Source organism: Melozone crissalis, unplaced genomic scaffold (assembly GCF_028551555.1).
Source record: "Melozone crissalis strain CALT ecotype California unplaced genomic scaffold, PUWL_Pcris_2 ptg000420l_1, whole genome shotgun sequence".
NCBI lineage: Eukaryota > Metazoa > Chordata > Aves > Passeriformes > Passerellidae > Melozone > Melozone crissalis.
In genome coordinates this window covers 289,654-307,964 of record NW_026536150.1, presented here as the reverse complement: position 1 = coordinate 307,964, position 18,311 = coordinate 289,654, and the positions used below count along the sequence as shown (strand labels likewise).

Here is an 18,311-nt window from a genome sequence, read left to right as displayed (position 1 = left end):
ATGGGAAAAAATGGGGAAAATTGGGGGGAAATGGGGAAAATTGGGAAAAAATGGGGGAAAATATAGGGGAAAACATTGGAAAAATGGGGGAAAATGGTGGGAAAATGTGGGGGGAAATGGAGGAAAATATAGGGGAAAATTGGGGAAATGGGGGGAAATGGGGAAAATGGGGGGAAATGGGGAAATGTGGGGAAAATGGGGAAATGGGGGGAAAAGTATGGGGAACCATGGGGAAAAATTGGGGGGAAAATGGGGGAATATAGGGGGAAAGTATGGGGAAAACATGGGGGAAATGGAGGGAAATGGGGGGAAATATAGGGGGAGAAATGGGGGGAAATGGGAGAAATTGGGGAAAATGGGAAAGATGGGAAAATGGGGGAGAAATGGGGAAAATTGGGGAAAATAGGGGAAAATTGGGGAAAATGGGGAAAACATGGGGAAAATGGGGGGAAAATGGGAGGAAAATAGGGGAAAATGGGGGGAAAATAGGGGAAAATTGGGGAAATGGGGGGAAATGGGGAAAAATGAGGGAAAACATGGGGAAAAATTGGGGGGAAACAGGGAAAAATAAGGGGGAAATACGGGGAAAAGTATGGGGAAAACATGGGGGAAATGGGGGAAAACAGAGGAAAAGTAAGAGGAAAAGTGTGGTGGGAAAATGGGGGGAAATGGGGAAAATGGAGGGAAAAGGGGGGGAAAAATGTGGGGGAAAAATGGGGGAAATCGGGAGAAATGTGGGGGAAATAGGAAAATTGGGAAAATTGGGGAAAAATGGGGGTAAATGGGGGGAAAATGGGGAAATTCGAAAAATGGGGGAAATATAGGGGGGGAAATGGGGGGAAGTGGGGAAAATGGGGGAAATGGGGGAAAATGGGGGGAAATGGGGGGAAATGGGAAAGATGGAGAAATGGGGGAGAAATGGGGGAAAATAGGGGAAAATAGGGGAAAGTTGGGGAAAATGGGGGGAAACGGAGGAAAAGTATGGGCAAAACATGGGGGAAATGGGGGAAAATTGGGGAAAATGGAGGGAAAAGGGGGAGGAAATGGGGGAGAAATGGGAAAAAATGGGAAAAATGTGGGGAAAATGGGGGGAAAGCATGGGGTGAATAGGGGAAAATGGGGGAAAACATGGGGGAAAATGGGGAAAACAGAGGAAAAGTAAGAGGAAAAGTGTGGCGGAAAAATGGGGGAAATGGGGGGGAAATGGGGAAAAATGGGGGGAAAAGGGGGGAAATGGGGAAAAATGGGGGGAAATGGTGGGAAAATGGGGGGAAATGGGGAGAAATGTGGGGGAAATGAGAAAATTGGGGAGAAATGGGGGGTAAATGGGGGAAATGGGGAAATTTGAAAAATGTGGGAAATATCGGGGGAAATGGGGGAAAATGGGGAAAATGAGGGAAAATTGGGGGAAAATGGGGGAGAAATGGGGGAAATAGGGGAAAACAGGAAAATTAGGGGAAATGGGGGAAATGGGGGGAAACGGAGGAAAAGTATGGGAAAAACATGGGGGAAATGGGGGAAAAATGGGGAAAATGGAAGGAAAAGGGGGAGGAAATGGGGGAAATGGGGGAGAAATGGGAAAAATTGGGGGGAAATGGGGGAAATAGGAAAAAATGGGGGAAAATTGGGGAGAAAATGGGGGAAATTGGGGGAAATGGGGATAAATTGGGAAAATGAGGGAAAACAGAAAGGAAAAGGCGAAATGGGAAAATGGGGGAAAATAAATTGGGGGAAATGGGGAAAATGGGGGAAATAGGAAAAAAGTGGTGAGAAAATGGGGGGAAGTGGGGGTGAATGTAGAAAAATGAGGAAAAATGGAGGAGAAAATGAGGGAAAAGGGAAGGGAAAAGGGAAAAAGGGGAGGGGGAAAGAGGGGGAAAAAGCAGGAAAAGGGGGAGGGAAAAGGGACAGAAAGGGAGGAGAAAAAGGGGAGGAAATTAAAAAGGAAAATGGGGAAAAGAAAAAGGGGGGAAAGGAAAAAGGGGGAAATTAAATAAGGGAAAAGGAAAAATAGGAAAAAAAGGGGGAAAGGGAAATGAGAAAAGGAAAAATGGGAAAATAAAAAGGGAGAAAAGGTGAGGAAAGGAAAAAAGGGAAAATGAAAAGAGGGAAAAGGAAAAAAAGGAAAAAAGGAAAATGGAGAAAGGAAAAGAGGGGGAAAGGAAAAATGGGAAAATAAAAAGGGAGAAAAGGTGGGGAAAGGAAAAAGGGGAGAAATTAAAAAGGGGAAAAGGAAAAAGGGGAAAAATGAAAAATAGGAAAAAAAGGAAAAGAAAAAAGGGGAAAAAGGGAAAAGGAAAAAGGGGGAAAGGAGGGGAAAATGAAAAAGGGGAAAAGGAAAAAGGGGAAAAGGAAAAATAAGAAAAAAAGGAAAAGGAAAAAAGGAAAAAGGAAAAAGGGGAAATGGGAAAATAAAAAGGGAGAAAAGGAAAAAAAGGGAAAAGGAAAAATGGGAAAATAAAAGGGAGAAAAGGTAGGGAAAAGAAAAAGGGGAAAGGAAAAATAGGAAAAAGGAAAAGGAAAAAGGGGAAAAGGAAAAATGAGGAAAAAGATAAAGGGGGGAAAAGGGAAAATTGGAGAAAATTAAAAAGGGAAATAAGGAAAAAGGAGAAAAGGAGAAAAGGAAAAATGGAAAAAAAGGAAAAGGGGGAAAAGGGAAAATGGGGAAAATTAAAAAGGGGGAAAGGAAAAATGGGGAAAAGGAAAAACGGGGAAAAGGAAAAACGGGGGAAAGGAGGGGAAAATGAAAAAGGGGAAAAGAAAAAAAAGGAAAGGAAGAACAGGAAAAAAGGAAAAGGAAAATAGGAAAAAAAAGGAAAATAAAAAAGGGGGAAAGGGAAAATGGGAAAATGAAAAATGGGAAAAGGGAGCAGAAAAAGGGAGGAAAAAGTGGGAGGGAGAAGCGAAATGAAGTTTATTAGCTCATTACCCATTAATGCACTAATTAATCCTCATTAGGCCTCAATTATCTAATTAGCCCCGTGGATTAAGGGGTTTAGTTAATGAGATGCCCCATAACAGATTCTGTCATTTAATCCTTAATTACATTAATTACAATAATTCAATTAGATCTTACCCAACAAAAGCGCTTCTTAATTGATCACTAACACTATTAATGATGAAGTAATTAGCTAATAAATAAGGTAATCAAGCTACTTAAAGATGTGCTCAGCTAAGCAATCAAAGCACTAATTGATTCTCCCAAGTTTGGCCAATTAAAAACAGCAAAACCCTCAACAAAACTCAATTAAAATTGATTAAAAATTAATTAAGCAATCAGGAATTAAAGCAGTCATAGAATCAGTAATAAACTGAATAATAAAACCAGTAATGGAATTACTAATTAATTAACAGCAGTAATTAACCTGCAGGCCAACTCCAGGTGTTTCTCAGTAATTAATCAGCCTCATTCATTAATTAATTACAATAATTAGCAGTAATTAATGTTTCTCACGGGTGCTGTCGGTGCTCCCTCCAGTGGCACTCCCAGTTACAGTAATGACAGTAATTAATTAATTAATTAGCAGGAATTAATGTTAATTAAACTCACAGGTGCTGTCTATGCTGTTTCTGGTGGCACTCCAGGTTACAGTAATGACAGTACTTCATTAATTAGCAGTAATTAACGTTAATTAGACTCACGGGTGGTGTCAGTGCTGCCCCCAGCGGCACGCCCGGGTACAGCAATTAATTAATTAGCAGTAATTAACACTAATTAGACTCACGGGTTCTGTTGGTGTTCTCTCAGGTGGCACTCCCGGTTCCAGTACTGACAGTAATTAATTCATTAGCAGTAATTAACACTAATTACACTCACAGGTGCTGTTGGGGCCCCCTGTGGTGGCACTCCCAGTTACAGCAATTACAGTAATGATAGCAATGATAGTAGTGACAGTAATTAGCACGAATTAGCAGTAATTAACACTCACTGGTGGTGCCTGTGCTCCCTGCACTCCCAGTTACAATAAATACAATAATTAATTAATTTGCAGGAATTAGCAGTAATTAGCAGTAATCAGCAATACTTAACGGGTGGTGCCGGTGCTCCCTCACTCACCTGTGCGGTCAGTGCCAGCAGCAATGACATTAATTAGCAGTAATTAACGCTAATTAGACTCACAGGTGGTGCCGGTGCTCCCTCCTGTGGCACTCCCGTTACAGCAATGACAATAATTAACTAATTAGCAGTAATTAACGCTAATTAACACTCACAGGTGCTGGCGGTGCTCCCTCCTGTGGCACTCCCGTTACAGCAATGACAGCAATGATGGTAATTAGCAGTAATTAATACTAATTAACGCTAATTAGACTCACGGGTGGTGCCGGTGCTCCCTCCTGTGGCACTCCCGGTTACAGCAATGACAATAATTAACTAACTAGCAGTAATTAACGCTAATTAACACTCACGGGTGGCGCTGGTGCTCCCTCCTGTGGCACTCCCGTTACAGCAATGACAGCAATGACAGTAACTAACACTCACGGGTGCGGTCAGTGCCAGCAGCAATGACAATAATTAACTAATTAGCAGTAATTAACGCTAATTAACACTCACGGGTGGTGGCGGTGCTCCCTCCTGTGGCACTCCCCGCAGGTCAGGCTCTCGCAGGAGCTGCAGAACAGCGCCAGCGGCTCCCGGGGGTGCGAGCGGCACCAGGACGGGACGGGATCCATGGGATCCATGGGATCATTGGGATCCATGGGATCGTTGGGATCCATGGGATCAGCTGTGGGATCATTGGGATCAGCTGTGGGATCATTGGGATCAGCTGTGGGATCCATGGGATCCTTGGGAACGGACGGAGAGCCTGGGGAGAGAGGGAAGGGGAGAGTTGGAATGGAAATGGGGGAATGGCAATGGGAGAAACTGGAAGGGAAACAAAAACGGCAACAGAAACAGGAACAGAGGAATGGGGAAAACTGGGAATAGGAACAAGGGAATTCCCATTCCCACTCCCATTCCGCCATTGCCAATTCCCTCATTCCCATTCCCCCATTCCCATGTTCCCATTCCAATTCCCATATTCCCAATCCCATTCCCCTGTTCCCATTCCAATTCCCATATTCCCAATCCCATTTCCATGTTCTCGTTCCCATTCCCAATCTCCCATTCCATGTTCCCAGTTTCCCCCATTCCCATTCCCCCATTGCCATGTTCCCATTCCAATTCCCATATTCCCAATCGCCTGTTCCATGTTCCTGTTCCCATTCCCAGTTTCCCCCATTCCCCCATTCCAAGTTTTCTCCACTGCTGCTCCCATCCCAATTTTCCCATTGCCAATTTCCCTCATTCCCATTCCTCCGTTTCTATTCTCATTTTCCCATCTCCATTCTCATTCCCTTGTTCCCATGTTCCCTTTCCCAATTCTCCCATTTTCCCATTCCCCCATTCCCATATTCCCATTTCCCCATTGCCACGTTCCTGTTCCCAGATTCCCCCATTCCCATTTCCCCATTGCCACGTTCCTGTTCCCAGATTCCCCCATTCCCATTCTCCCATTCCATGTTCCCAGTTTCCCCCATTCCAAATCCCATTTTCCCAATCCCATTCCCCCATTCCAATTCCCATATTCCAAATCTCATTGCCTTTGTTCGCATGTTCCCAATCCCATTCTCCCCTTTCCCCATTCCCACTTCCATCCCCCATTCAGAGTTTTCCCCATTCCCCCATTTCCAATTTCCCATCTTTCCCCATTCCACCTGGGAATGGGGGAATGGGAAGGGGAATGGGAATTCCCTTGGTCCTATTCCCAGTTTTCCCCATACCCCATTCCCATTCCCCCATTCCCCCATTCCCCATCCCCATTCCCTCATCCCCATCCCCATTCCCATTGCATTTCCCATTTTCCCAATCCCATTCCCATGTTCCCCTGTTCCGCTGTTCCCATGTTCCCAATCCCATTCCTGTGTTTTCCCATTTCCATTGTCCCATTTTCCCATTCCCATTTCCATTCCATCTTCCCATCCTCCCACTGCCAATTTCCCAGTTTTACCCATTCCCATTCCCATTGGGAATGGGGGATTGGGAATGGGAATGGGGGAGGGGAATGGGATTGGGAATGGGAATGGGGGAAAGGGAATGGGGGAATGGGAACGGGAATGGAGATAGGAATGGGGGAATGGGAATGGGGATGGGGATGGGGGAATGGGAATGGGGGAATGGGAATGGGGGAATGGGAATGGGGGAATGGGAAAGGGGGAATGGGGATGGGGGAATGGGGGAATGGGAATGGGGGAATGGGGGAATGGGAAAGGGGGAATGGGGATGGGGGAATGGGGATGGGGGAATGGAAAGAGGAATGGGGATGGGGATGGGGGAATGGGAATGGCAGAATGGGAATGAGAATGGGAATGGGGGAATGGGAATGGGGATGGGAATGGGAATGGGGATGGGAGAATGGGAATGGGGGAATGGGAATGGGGGAATGGGGGAATGGGGATGGGAATGGGGAAATGGGGATGGGAATGGGAATGGGGATGGGAATGGGGGAAAGGGAACGGGGGAATGGGAATGGGGATGGGAATGGGAATGGGGGAATGGGAATGGGGATGGGAATGGGGGAATGGGAATGGGGATGGGAATGGGGGGATGGGGGGATGGGAATGGGGAATGGGGGAATGGGGGAATGGGAATGGGGGAATGGGAATGGGAATGGGGGAATGGGGGAATGGGAATGGGGGAATTGGGGAATGCGGGGATGGGAGTGGGGGAATGGGAATGGGGGAATGGGGGGATGGGGGGATGGGAATGGGAATGGGGGAATGGGGGAATGGGGGAATGGGAATGGGGGAATGGGAATGGGAATGGGGGAATGGGGGAATGGGAATGGGGGAATTGGGGAATGCGGGGATGGGAGTGGGGGAATGGGAATGGGGGAATGGGGGGATGGGGGGATGGGAATGGGAATGGGGGAATGGGGGAATGGGAATGGGGGAATGGGAATGGGGGGATGGGAATGGGGGGATGGGGGAATGGGAATGGGAATGGGGGGATGGGAATGGGGGAATGGGGGAATGGGGGAATGGGAATGGGGGGATGGGGGAATGGGAATGGGGGGATGGGAATGGGGGAATGGGGGAATGGGAATGGGGGAATGGGGGAATGGGAATGGGAATGGGGGGATGGGAATGGGGGAATGGGAATGGGGGGATGGGGGAATGGGGGGATGGGAATGGGGGAATGGGAATGGGGGGATGGGGGAATGGGGCGATGGGAATGGGAATGGGGGAATGGGGGAATGGGGGGATAGGAACGGAAATGGGGGAAATTTGGAATGGGGCAACGGGAGAACGGGGGAAACTGGAAACAGGAAAATGGCAACGGGGAAAATTGGAAAATTGGGAATGGGGGAATGGGAACGGGACAGTGGGAATGGGAATGGGAATGGGGTGGCACCAGGAATGGCATCAAGATGGATCTACTGACACAGTCAGCACCTTGGAACGGGCACAGGCAGGGGACGACACAGCGACACAGGTGTGACACAGGGAGGTGACACAGGTGACACAGGTGTGACACAGTGACACAGTGACACAGGTGACACAGTGACACAGGTGTGACACAGGTGTGACACAGGTGTGACACAAGTGTGACACAGGTGTGACACAGGTGTGACACAGGTGACACAGTGACACAGGTGTGACACAGGTGTGACACAGGTGTGACACAGGTGTGACACAGGGAGGTGACACAGGTGTGACACAGGTGTGACACAGGTGTGACACATTGTGACACAGGTGACACAGAGACACAGGTGTGACACAGGTGTGACACAGGTGACACAGTGACACAGGTGTGACACAGGTGACACAGGTGTGACACAGTGACACAGGTGTGACACAGGTGTGACACAGGTGTGACACAGGTGTGACACAGTGACACAGGTGTGACATAGGTATGACACAGGGAGGTGACACAGGTGACACAGGTGTGACACAGGTGTGACACAGGTGTGACACAGGTGTGACACAGGGAGGTGACACAGGTGTGACACAGGTGTGACACAGGTGACACAGTGACACAGTGACACAGGTGTGACACAGGTGTGACACAGGTGTGACACAGGGAGGTGACACAGGTGTGACACAGGTGTGACACAGGTGTGACACATTGTGACACAGGTGACACAGTGACACAGGTGTGACACAGGGAGGTGACACAGGTGTGACACAGGCGTGACACAGGTGTGACACAGGTGACACAGGTGTGACACAGTGACACAGGTGTGACACAGGTGTGACACAGGTGTGACACAGGGAGGTGACACAGGTGTGACACAGGTGTGACACAGGTGACACAGTGACACAGTGACACAGTGACACAGGTGTGACACAGGGAGGTGACACAGGTGTGACACAGGTGTGACACGGGTGTGACACAGGTGACACAGTGACACAGTGACACAGGTGTGACACAGGGAGGTGACACAGGTGTGACACAGGTGACACAGGTGACACAGGTGTGACACAGGTGTGACACAGGGGTGACACAGGGGTGACACAGGTATGACACAGGTGACACAGTGACACAGGTGTGACACAGGTGTGACACAGGTGTGACACAGGTGACACAGGTGTGACACAGGTGTGACACAGGGAGGTGACACAGGTGACACAGTGACACAGGTGTGACACAGGTGTGACACAGGTGTGACACAGGTGTGACACAGATGTGACACAGGTGACACAGGTGTGACATAGGTATGACACAGGGAGGTGACACAGGTGACACAGTGACACAGGTGTGACACAGGTGTGACACAGGTGTGACACAGGTGACACAGTGACACAGGGAGGTGACACAGTGACTCAGGGAGGTGGCAATGAGGTGACAATGAGGTGACACCCACGCAGGGGCTGCACTCGGTGCTCCCGGCTGTACCTGACCCTCAGGTGAGCCCCACGCAGGTGGCACACAGCGGCTCCAAGCACTCCAAGCAGAAGCTGGTGGCGCTGGCGTTGTCCTCGCAGCTGGTGCAGCTCTGGGGACGAGGGACAGTTCATTAACCACCAGGGTTAATTAGCGTTAATTAATTCATTAATTAATTATTAGTGTTAACGAGGCCGTACCTGGCTGCTGGCGCTGGGCTGCAGGAACAGGTTGTCCATGATGTCACCCAGGGGACACTGCTGGTGGCACACGGGGCACTCGAACGCTGAGGGGACACAGAGAGGACATGGAGGGGACACACAGGGACAGGGAGGGGACACACAGGGGACAGGGAGGGGACACCGAGGGGACAGGGACGGGATACACAGGGGACACACAGGGACAGGGAGGGGACACACAGGGGACAGGGAGGGGACACCGAGGGGACAGGGAGGGGACACACAGGGGACACAGAGGGGACACAGAGGGGACACACAGGGGACAGGGAGGGGACACAGAGGGACACGGAGGGGACACAGAGGGGACACAGAGGGGACACACAGGGGACAGGGAGGGGACACAGAGGGGACACAGAGGGACACGGAGGGGACACACAGGGGACAGGGAGGGGACACATAGGGGACACAGAGGGGACACAGAGGGGACAGAGTCATCCCATGGTGTCCTTGTCCCCTCCTTGTCGCTTTCCTTGTCACCTCCACTGTCACCTCCCTGTCACCTCCACTGCCACCAGGGACACCAAGGTCACCTCAGGGAGGGACAGGGGAAAACGCTGTCCCCAGGGAGGGGACAATGTCACAGCGGGGTTGGTGTCCCCAAGGAGGGGACAGGGCAATCTCCCAGTAGCTCCCAGTAACCCCCAGTATCTCCCAGTAACCCCCAGTGTCTCCCAGTGTTCCCAATCTCTCCCAGTATCTCCCAGTGCTCCCAGTAACCCAAATAACCCCCAGTGTTCCCAGGCTCTCCCAGTATCCCCCAATGTCTCCCAGTCTCTCCCAATGCTCCCAGTGACCCTGAGTGTTCCCAGTAACCCCCAGTGTTCCCAGTGACCCTGAGTGTTCCCAGTAACCCCCAGTGTCTCCCAGTGACCCTGAGTGTTCCCAGTAACCCCCAGCGTTCCCAGGCTCTCCATGTGTTCCCAGTAACCCCCAGTATCCCCCAATGTCTCCCAGTAACCCCCAGTATCTTCCAGTGCTCCCAGTATCCGCCAGCATCTCCCAGTAGCTCCCAATGCTTCCAGTGCTCCCAGTCACCCCCAATACCTCCCAGTATCCCCAGTGTTCCCAGGCTCTCCATATGTTTCCCGTAACCCCCAGTATCTCCCAGTGTTCCCAGTATCTCCCAGTAACCCCCAGTAATCACCAGTGATCCCAGTATCCCCCAGTGCTCCCATAACTCCCAGTATCTCCCAGTAACCCCCACTGCTCCCACTGTTCCCAGTAACCCTCAGTGGTCCCAGTATCTCCCAGTGCTCCCAGTGGTCCCAGTAACCCCCAGTATCTCCCAGTGGCTCCCAGTATCTCCCAGTATCCCCACTGACTCCCAGTATCCCCTCACCGTTCTTGTCCCCAGGCTGGCTGCCGATGCAGCCCCGGCACACGGAGTGCAGGCACGGCAGCAGTCTCGGTTCCCAGTGCTCCCAGTATCTCCCAGTATCCCTCAGTATCCCCTAGTGCTCCCAGTATCCCCAGTATCCCCTCACCGTTCTTGTCCCCAGGCTGGCTGCCGATGCAGCCCCGGCACACGGAGTGCAGGCACGGCAGCAGTCTCGGTTCCCAGTGCTCCCAGTATCTCCCAGTATCCCTCAGTATCCCCCAGTGCTCCCAGTATCCCCAGTATCCCCTCACCGTTCTTGTCCCCAGGCTGGCTGCCGATGCAGCCCCGGCACACGGAGTGCAGGCACGGCAGCAGTCTCGGTTCCCAGTGCTCCCAGTATCCCTCAGTATCCCCTAGTGCTCCCAGTATCCCCAGTATCCCCTCACCGTTCTTGTCCCCAGGCTGGCTGCCGATGCAGCCCCGGCACACGGAGTGCAGGCACGGCAGCAGTCTCGGTTCCCAGTGCTCCCAGTATCTCCCAGTATCCCCACTGACTCCCAGTATCCCCTCACCGTTCTTGTCCCCAGGCTGGCTGCCGATGCAGCCCCGGCACACGGAGTGCAGGCACGGCAGCAGTCTCGGTTCCCAGTGCTCCCAGTATCTCCCAGTATCCCTCAGTATCCCCTAGTGCTCCCAGTATCCCCAGTATCCCCTCACCGTTCTTGTCCCCAGGCTCGCTGCCGATGCAGCCCCGGCACACGGAGCGCAGGCACGGCAGCAGTCTCGGTTTCCGCTGCGGGCTCAGCCGCTGCCTGCAGGCCCCGCAGAGCTCCAGCAGCCCCAGCGGCTCGGGCAGCTCCGCTCCGCTCGGCCCGGGGCCGCTCCCGAGCGCCGCCGCCACCTCGGGCGCCGCCATGGCGGCCGCGTCCCCCTCACGATGGGCACGGCGTGCTGCTCCCGCCCCCGCGCCGCCCCGCAGCGCATGATTGACGTTGTGGAGAACCAATGGAAGGGGGAGGGCGGAGATTAGTGGGGATTGACAGCGCGCGGGAGCAATGGGAGAGGAGAAGGCGGGAAGGAAAGGGCGGGAGGAGGCCTCCGGCGCGTGGACGCGAACGGACCAATCAGCGCGCAGAGCGGGAGGAGCTGAGCCAATCAGCGGGCGTAGATGCCTGGGGAAGGCGGGGGCTTCTTGGACGGAGCGGCCAATCGGCTTTGGCGCGCTGCGGTGGGGGGTTGGGGGGAGGGGGCGATGATGTGATTGACAGCTGGACGAACCAATGGGGAGCAGAAATGGGAAGGGACAGGGAATACTGGGAGAGACTGGGGCTTACTGGGAATTACTGGGAGTTACTGGGAGCACTGGCAGTCGCTGGGGATTAATGGTGTCTCTGGGGTTACTGGGAGCACTTCAGGATCTCCCAGTGCTCCCAGTAACCCCCAGTCTCCCTCAGTGTTCCCAGTCACTCCCAGTGTTCCCGGTGCTCCCAGTAACCCCCATGTGCCGCCCCAGTAACTCCCAGTATCTCCCAGTGGCTCCCAGTATTCCGAGTTACCCCCAGTAACCCCCAGTGTTCCCAGTAACCCCCAATATCTCCCAGTGTTCCCAGTAACGCCCAGTGTCCCCAGTGTTCTCCAGTATATCCCCCAGTGTTCCCAGTATCCCCCAGTGTTCCCAGTATGTCCAAGTGTCCCCAGTATGTCCCAGTGTCCCCAGTATGTCCCAGTGCTCCCAGTATGTCCCAGTATCCCCAGTAACCCCCAGTGTTCCCAGTATGTCCCACTTGGTCATACTGGGAACACTGGGACATACTGGGGACACTGGGGGTTACTGGGGACACTGGGACATACTGGGAGCACTGGGAATTACTGGGGATTAATGGAATCACTGGGAGTTATTGGGAACACTGGGAGATGCTGGGACAGAGCTGAGCAGGTGACACGGCACAGGCGACACCACAGAGGTGACACCACAGGTGACACCACAGGTGACACCACAGGTGACACCCCACAGGTGACACAGCACAGGTGACACGGCACAGGTGACACCCCACAGGTGACACCCCACAGGTGACACCACAGGTGACACGGCACAGGTGACACGGCACAGGTGACACCCCACAGGTGACACCACAGGTGACACAGCACAGGTGACACCACAGGTGACACGGCAGAGGTGACACGGCACAGGCGACACAGCACAGGTGACACGGCACAGGTGACACCACAGGTGACACAGCACAGGTGACACAGCACAGGTGACACCCCACAGGTGACACCACAGAGGTGACACGGCACAGGTGACACGGCACAGGTGACACCCCACAGGTGACACCCCACAGGTGACACGGCACAGGTGACACCACAGGTGACACAGCACAGGTGACACCCCACAGGTGACACAGCACAGGTGACACGGCACAGGTGACACCACGGAGGTGACACCACAGGTGACACCACAGGTGACACAGCACAGGTGACACAGCACAGGTGACACGGCACAGGTGACACCACAGGTGACACAGCACAGGTGACACAGCACAGGTGACACCCCACAGGTGACACGGCACAGGTGACACCACAGGTGACACCCCACAGGTGACACAGCACAGGTGACACCCCACAGGTGACACGGCACAGGTGGCACCCCACAGGTGACACAGCACAGGTGACATGGCACAGGTGACACCACAGGTGACACGGCACAGGCGACACCCCACAGGTGACACGGCACAGGTGACACCACAGGTGACACCCCACAGGTGGCACGGCACAGGTGACACCCCACAGGTGACACCCCACAGGTGACACCCCACAGGTGACACGGCACAGGTGACGTCACTTTTAATGTAAAAAATGGCAAAAACAGCACCAAAAGTGTCCCTGAGTCCCCGGGTTCACTGTCACCATCGGGGGACAGGAGGGACCCTGTGTCCATCCCATGGTGGGGACAGTGACAGACCCTGTGTCCCCATGGTGGGGACAGTGACAGACCCTGTGTCCGTCCCATGGTGGGGACAATGACAGACCCTGTGTCCCATGGAGGGGACAGTGACAGACCCTGTGTCCATCCCATGGTGGGGACAATGACAGACCCTGTGTCCCATGGTGGGGACAATGACAGACCCTGTGTCCTGGGGAGGGGACAGTGACAGACCCTGTGTCCCCAGGTGTCCATCCCATGGTGGGGACAATGACAGACCCTGTGTCCCCAGGTGTCCATCCCATGGTGGGGACAGTGAGGGTCCCTGTGTCCCCAGGTGTCCATCCTGGCCCTCCCCAGCTCCTGGGTGGGCTCTCAGGTGTCCCTGGATCCTCGTGCCCAGCAGAGTTCCAGAACATTCCAGGGGTCCCATCAGCTCAATGACATCATCACCCTCATGCTCCATCCATCCAATCATCTCCATGGCCACTCATGGTCCATTGATCCAATCCTGGTGCCCAGCAGAGTTCCAGAACATTCCGGGGGTCCCACCAGCTCAATGGCATCATCACCCTCATGGTCCGTCCATCCGAGCATCTCCATGGTCAATCACAGTGTGGTCCATCTGTCCAATCATCTCCATGGTCAGTCACAGCGTGGTCTGTCCATCCAATCCCTGTGTCTAAAGAACTTCCAGAACATTCTGGGGGTCCCACCAGCTCAGTGACATCATCACCCTCATTGTCCATCCATCCAATCATCTCCATGGCCACTCATGGTCCATCCATCCAATCATCTCCATGGCCACTCATGGTCCATCTGTCCCATCTCTGTTCTAGAACATTCCAGGGATCCCACCAGCTCAATGACATCATCACCCTCATGGTCCATCCATCCAATCCCCGTGCCCAGCAGAGTTCCAGAACATTCCAAGGGTCCCATCGGGATCTGTCCCTGCTCATGGTCCTGCCTGGTCCCCCCGGGTGTCCCCCCGTCCCCTTCTCCTGTCTCCAGGCAGGTGCCCACACCCTGCAGAAGCCCCTGGAGATGCCCTCACGCTCCTGCTCCATCCCTCACCCCCAGGCCCTCCCTGCTGTGGGAGCGGGGCCAGCGCCCACTACGGCCGGACACGGGCCCGGGCCAGGCTCTGCTGCTGGCCCTGCTGGTGGTGGCCCTGCTGGTGGCCCTGCTGCTGGTGGCCCTGCTGCTGGTGGCCCTGGTGGTGTTCCTGCTGGTGGTGTCCCCAGTGGTGGCCCCGGTGGTGGCCCTGGTGGTGGCCCTGATGATGGCCCCGGTGGTGGCCTCAGTGGTAGCCCAGATGGTGGCCCTGGTGGTCCTGCTGGTGGCCCCAATGTTGGCCCTGGTGGCAGTGGTGGCCCTGGTGGCCCCAGTAGCAGTCCTGGTGACAGTCCCAGTGATGGCCCTGGTGGCAGCCCTGGTGACCCCAATGGTGGCCCTGGTGACAGTCCCAGTGGTGGCCCTGTTGGTGGTAATGGCCCTGGTGGCAGTCTAAGCGGTGGCCCTGGTGGCAGTCCCAGTGGCCCTGCTGGCAGTGGTGGCCCTGGTGGCAGCGCTGGTGATGACCTGGGTGGCAGTCCTGGTGGCAGTCCTGGTGGCAGCCCAGGTGGCGGCCCTGGTGATGGCCCTGGTGGCAGTTCCAGTGGCAGCCCTGGTGGAGGTGGTGGCCCTGTTTGCCCTGGTGGCAGTCCCAGTGGTGGTGGCAGTCCCAGTGATGGCCCCAGCGCCAGCCCAGGTGGTGGCCCTGGTGGTGGCTCTGGTGGCAGTCTCAGTGATGGCCCTGGTGGCAGCCCAGGTGGTGGCAGTCTCAGTGGTGGTCCTGGTGGTAGTCCTGATGGTGGCCCTGGTGGCAGCCCGGTGGTGGCGCTGGTGGCAGCCCAGGTGGCAGTCCGAGTGGTGGCTCCAGTGGCACCCCGGGCGATTGTCCTGGTGACAGTCTCAGTGGTGGCCCTGGTGGCGATCCTGCAGGTGGCCCTGGTGGTGGCCCTAGTGGTGATCCCAGTGGTGGCCCTGCTGGTGGCCCTGGTGGCAGCCCAGGTGGTGGTCCCGGTGATGGCCCTGGTGGTGGCCCCAGTGGCATCGCAGATGGTGGTCCTGGTGATGGCCCAGATGGTGGCCCTGGTGGTGGCCCCGGTGGTGGCCCTGGTGGCAGCCCTGGTGGCAGTTGTGGTGGCAGTCCCTGTGATGGTCCTGGTGGCAGTCCCAGTGGTGGCCCTGGTGGTAGCCCAGACTGTGGCCCTGGTGGCAGTCCTGGTGGCAGCCCAGGTGGTGGCCCTGGTGGCAGTCCCAGTGTCCCTGCTGTCCCTGATGGCAGTCCCAGTGGTGTCCTTGCTGTCCCCGTTGCTGTCCCCATTGTTGGTGTCCCTGGTGGCAGTCCCATCGGTGTCCCCGCTGTCCCCACTGCTGTCCCCATTGTCACTGTCTCTGGTGCCAGTGCCATCGGTGTCCCTGCTGTCCCAGGTGCCAGTCCCATCACTGTCCTCGGTGCTGTCACCGTTGCTGTCCTTGCTGTCCCTGGTGCCAGTCCCATCAGTGTCCCCAGTGTTGTCCCCGCCATTGGTGTCCCTGGTGCCAGTCCCATCACTGTCCCCGCTGCTGTCCCCGTTGCTGTTCCCATTGTCGCTGTCCCTGGTGCCAGTGCCATCGATGTCCCTGCTGTCCCAGGTGGCAGTCCCATCGCTGTCCCCATCGCTGCTGTCCCATGGTGTCCCGCGTGCCTCTGGAGCATGGCGCGGGGCGTCCCCGCTGCTGTCCCCATTGCTGTCCCTGCTATCGGTGTCCCAGGCGCCAGTCCCATTGCTGTCCCCGCTGTCCCTGCTGCTGTCCCCATTGCTGTCCCCATTGGTGTCCCTGGTGGCAGTCCCATTTGTGTCCCCATTGCTGTCCCTGGGTGCGCGGCGGCCGCCATGTGCCTCTGGAGTGGCGCGCAGTGTGTCCCCGTTGCTGTCCCCAATGTCGATGTCCCTGGTGGCAGTCCCATCGCTGTCGTTGCTGTCCCCATCGCTGTCCCCATCGCTGTCCCTGCTGTCCCCATCGCTGTCCCCATTGCTGTCCCCATCGCTGTCCCCATCGCTGTCCCCATTGGTGTCCCTGCTGTCCCCATCGCTGTCCCCATTGCCGTCCCGTGCTGTCCCACGTGCCTGTTGATGGCGGCGCGTGGCGCGCAGCCGCGGCGGGCGAGGCGGCGCTCGGGGCGGTGCGCGCGCATGCGGAGGTTGAGCGAGCTCTTCTGCGTGAAGCGCTTGCAGCACACGGGGCACTGGAAGGCGCGCACGCCCGTGTGCATCACCATGTGCTTCAGCAGGTAATCGCGGAGCGAGAAGGAGCGCCAGCACACCGAGCACTGGTGGGGCTTCTCACCTGTGGGGACAGGAACAGGGCACTGTGCTCAGTGTGCTCAGTGTGCTCAGTGTGGGTCAGTGTGGTCAGTGTGGCCAGTGTGGTCAGTGTGGGTTGGTACTGGTCAGTGTGGTCAGTGTGGTCAGTGTGGTCAGTGTGGGTCAGTGTGGTCAGTGTGGTCAGTGTGGTCAGTGTGGTCAGTGTGGGTTGGTACTGGTCAGTGTGGGTTGGTACTGGTCAGTGTGGTCAGTGTGGTCAGTGTGGCCAGTGTGGTCAGTGTGGTCAGTGTGGGTTGGTACTGGTCAGTGTGGGTTGGTACTGGTCAGTGTGGTCAGTGTGGGTCAGTGTGGTCAGTGTGGTCAGTGTGGCCAGTGTGGGTTGGTACTGGTCAGTGTGGTCAGTGTGGTCAGTGTGGTCAGTGTGGGTTGGTACTGGTCAGTGTGGTCAGTGTGGTCAGTGTGGTCAGTGTGGGTTGGTACTGGTCAGTGTGGTCAGTGTGGTCAGTGTGGCCAGTGTGGGTTGGTACTGGTCAGTGTGGTCAGTGTGGTCAGTGTGGCCAGTGTGGGTTGGTACTGGTCAGTGTGGGTTGGTACTGGTCAGTGTGGTCAGTGTGCTCAGTGTGGTCAGTGTGGGTCAGTGTGGTCAGTGTGGGTTGGTACTGGTCAGTGTGGTCAGTGTGGGTCAGTGTGGTCAGTGTGGTCAGTGTGGTCAGTGTGGTCAGTGTGGGTTGGTACTGGTCAGTGTGGTCAGTGTGGGTCAGTGTGGTCAGTGTGGTCAGTGTGGGTTGGTACTGGTCAGTGTGGTCAGTGTGGGGCAGTGTGGTCAGTGTGGTCAGTGTGGTCAGTGTGGGTCAGTGTGGTCAGTGTGCTCAGTGTGGTCAGTGTGGGTCAGTGTGGTCAGTGTGGTCAGTGTGGTCAGTGTGGTCAGTGTGGGTCAGTGTGGTCAGTGTGGGTTGGTACTGGTCAGTGTGGTCAGTGTGGTCAGTGTGGTCAGTGTGGGTCAGTGTGGTCAGTGTGGGTTGGTACTGGTCAGTGTGGTCAGTGTGGGTCAGTGTGGTCAGTGTGGCCAGTGTGGTCAGTGTGGTCAGTGTGGGTCAGTGTGGTCAGTGTGGGTTGGTACTGGTCAGTGTGGTCAGTGTGGGTCAGTGTGGTCAGTGTGGGTCAGTGTGGTCAGTGTGGTCAGTGTGGGTTGGTACTGGTCAGTGTGGTCAGTGTGGTCAGTGTGGTCAGTGTGGTCAGTGTGGTCAGTATGGTCAGTGTGGTCAGTGTGGGTTGGTACTGGTCAGTGTGGTCAGTGTGGGTCAGTGTGGTCAGTGTGGTCAGTGTGGTCAGTGTGGTCAGTGTGGCCAGTGTGGGTTGGTACTGGTCAGTGTGGTCAGTGTGGGTCAGTGTGGCCAGTGTGGGTTGGTACTGGTCAGTGTGGTCAGTGTGGGTCAGTGTGGTCAGTGTGGTCAGTGTGGTCAGTGTGGTCAGTGTGCTCAGTGTGGCCAGTGTGGGTTGGTACTGGTCAGTGTGGTCAGTGTGCTCAGTGTGGTCAGTGTGGGTCAGTGTGGTCAGTGTGCTCAGTGTGGCCAGTGTGGGTTGGTACTGGTCAGTGTGGTCAGTGTGC

The 18,311-nt window shown here is 55.3% G+C and overlaps 1 protein-coding gene and 1 pseudogene across 1 annotated transcript; one reads left to right on the top strand and one right to left on the bottom strand.

Moving 5' to 3' along the window:
* Positions 1-11,339, bottom strand: part of LOC128950091 (transcription intermediary factor 1-beta-like) — a 38,083-nt pseudogene extending 26,744 nt beyond the window's left edge.
* A 3,586-nt stretch (positions 11,340-14,925) lies between these two features.
* Positions 14,926-16,672, top strand: LOC128950090 (calphotin-like). Its single transcript, XM_054294959.1, has 4 exons — positions 14,926-15,035; positions 15,131-15,353; positions 15,402-16,028; positions 16,532-16,672. The coding sequence occupies exons 1-4, from the start codon at positions 14,926-14,928 to the stop codon at positions 16,670-16,672; spliced, it is 1,101 nt and encodes a 366-aa protein (XP_054150934.1).
* Positions 16,673-18,311: the final 1,639 nt, after the last annotated feature.

Excerpts from the sequence above, each read along its gene's own strand:
- LOC128950090 (XM_054294959.1), top strand. The coding sequence starts at position 14,926 with ATGACCTGGGTGGCAGTCCTGGTGGCAGTCCTGGTGGCAGCCCAGGTG. Across the intron at positions 15,036-15,130 it reads CTGGTGGAGGTGGTGGCCCT|TCTCAGTGATGGCCCTGGTG; the intron begins GTTTGCCCTGGT and ends CTCTGGTGGCAG. Across the intron at positions 15,354-15,401 it reads TGGCCCTGGTGGTGGCCCTA|GTGGTGGTCCCGGTGATGGC; the intron begins GTGGTGATCCCA and ends GTGGCAGCCCAG.